This window comes from Penaeus monodon, chromosome 25 (assembly GCF_015228065.2).
Source record: "Penaeus monodon isolate SGIC_2016 chromosome 25, NSTDA_Pmon_1, whole genome shotgun sequence".
NCBI classification, from domain to species: domain Eukaryota; kingdom Metazoa; phylum Arthropoda; class Malacostraca; order Decapoda; family Penaeidae; genus Penaeus; species Penaeus monodon.
This window is the reverse complement of record NC_051410.1, coordinates 34404310-34405889: the sequence shown is the minus strand read 5'-3', so window position 1 is coordinate 34405889 and position 1580 is coordinate 34404310. Positions and strand designations below refer to the sequence as shown.

The 1580-nt window shown below is 32.0% G+C and overlaps 1 protein-coding gene across 5 annotated transcripts in view; it reads right to left on the bottom strand.

The window, feature by feature from the left end:
* Positions 1-76: 76 nt before the first annotated feature.
* Positions 77-1580, bottom strand: part of LOC119589171 (deaminated glutathione amidase-like) — a 15370-nt gene continuing 13866 nt past the window's right edge. For 4 of the 5 annotated variants that reach the window (XM_037937766.1, XM_037937764.1, XM_037937763.1 and 1 more), the window contains exon 14: positions 77-563. In XM_037937766.1, the coding sequence (XP_037793694.1) occupies positions 396-563 (168 nt within the window). In that variant the 3' untranslated portion in view covers positions 77-395. The remainder of the gene's footprint in view (positions 564-1580) is intronic. The other variant, XM_037937767.1, reaches the window with a different exon arrangement.

Below are 1580 nucleotides of genomic sequence, written 5' to 3'. Positions count from 1 at the left end.
TAGAGAAATGGTTAGATAAACAACAGGCAGTGGTTTACAAAATTATTTGCAATTACATGGGATAAGAAATTTTGTATTATCAAAATACTTTATTTGATACATCTACTGAGACAGATTAACCTCATTCATTATTCTGTGACTTTCAAATCACATCTGAAGAATATTGTGCGTTTTTGTTAAAACACCACAATCTTATACAAAACAATCATCTTGATATTGTAATAACACAAATTTAAAAGAAGATATTGTAATATTTACAATTCAAAATACGAAATTATAATAACAGCAACTTAAAAGTCGATTTTGTAATATCAACAATTTAAAAGGCTAACATCAAAATTACAATGTTATTAATGTCTATGACTCACAAAATTATATTCAAATATTTTACAAGTTCAGTTGGCTTCATATAACCTTTTTCTTAGTTGCTCTGCTTGAGACTTGAGTTCCTCTGTGGCCTCTGGCTTTAAAGAGCTAGCACAGTAATTCTGTATGGCAATGTATATGTCATCATTCCTTGGAAGATCCCCATCGCATCTTGGAATTATATGGAATTGAATAAGCTGGAAAGGATAAATACAATTTATTTACTGGTAGACTTTCAAAACTGTATAAATCTGTTAATTTTAGCAATTCTTATTTCTGCTAAAATACATTGCAAATATTACACACCCATATGAACACATTTACAAAAATATATGCGTTATTCAGTATTTTAAACGTATGTAAAACAATGCACTATGGAGGCTTTTGTCCCTATGTGGATAGTAAATATCAAGCACTGATCCCTACAAAAACCCATTAACACCTGGGGTGCTTGTATATACGTAGTGTTTGGTTTTGCTTTATCAATTTTGTTTGTACAGAAACTCCATAAATACTGTCATAAAGTGGCAATTACTGGGGATACTTGAAGGTATGCATGTCCAAAGGGGGTCTCAGACCAACTGCCCAACAATACTTTCATTAAATGTTTGGTCAATTTAAACCTTCATCAATAGAATCAGGTTAATGCAATCTATCTCATGACTGTAATACATTAATGTGATGAAAAGAGAGAAATAGCTAGGATCAACTAAGTAAGGTAACTGACTTCTTAGTGACAAAAACCTACTAGGTATAGTAACTGACTTTGGCAACTAGGTACCCGTAAAATCAACTATCTGTAAAGATGATCAATAAAAACAGCAGATTGTGTGTGTGTATGGTGCTACTGTGTTGAACACTATGTATGTATAAATCTATCCTCATATCTACAAAATACAAAAACAAATGTCTGGTACTTCTTGATACTTTAAAATACTCTGGGGATCAATAAGAATATTACATATTAGCTGACAGGGCCCTGAATTTAGTAAGATGCCAAACTAAAAACTATAATTCAATCAGCATACATACCTCTCCATCTCCTGACTTATTCTTGCTATTTATGACATTACGGTAGAAGAATCTACACCAAAATTGCTTTCAACACACTTCTGGGACCAACTGAACTGTCAGCAGTAAGTCAGTGAGCTGATTACAGCTGGCTTCACTAAATTCTTTACATTTGTTTTGAAGACTAACAAAAACATCTTTAA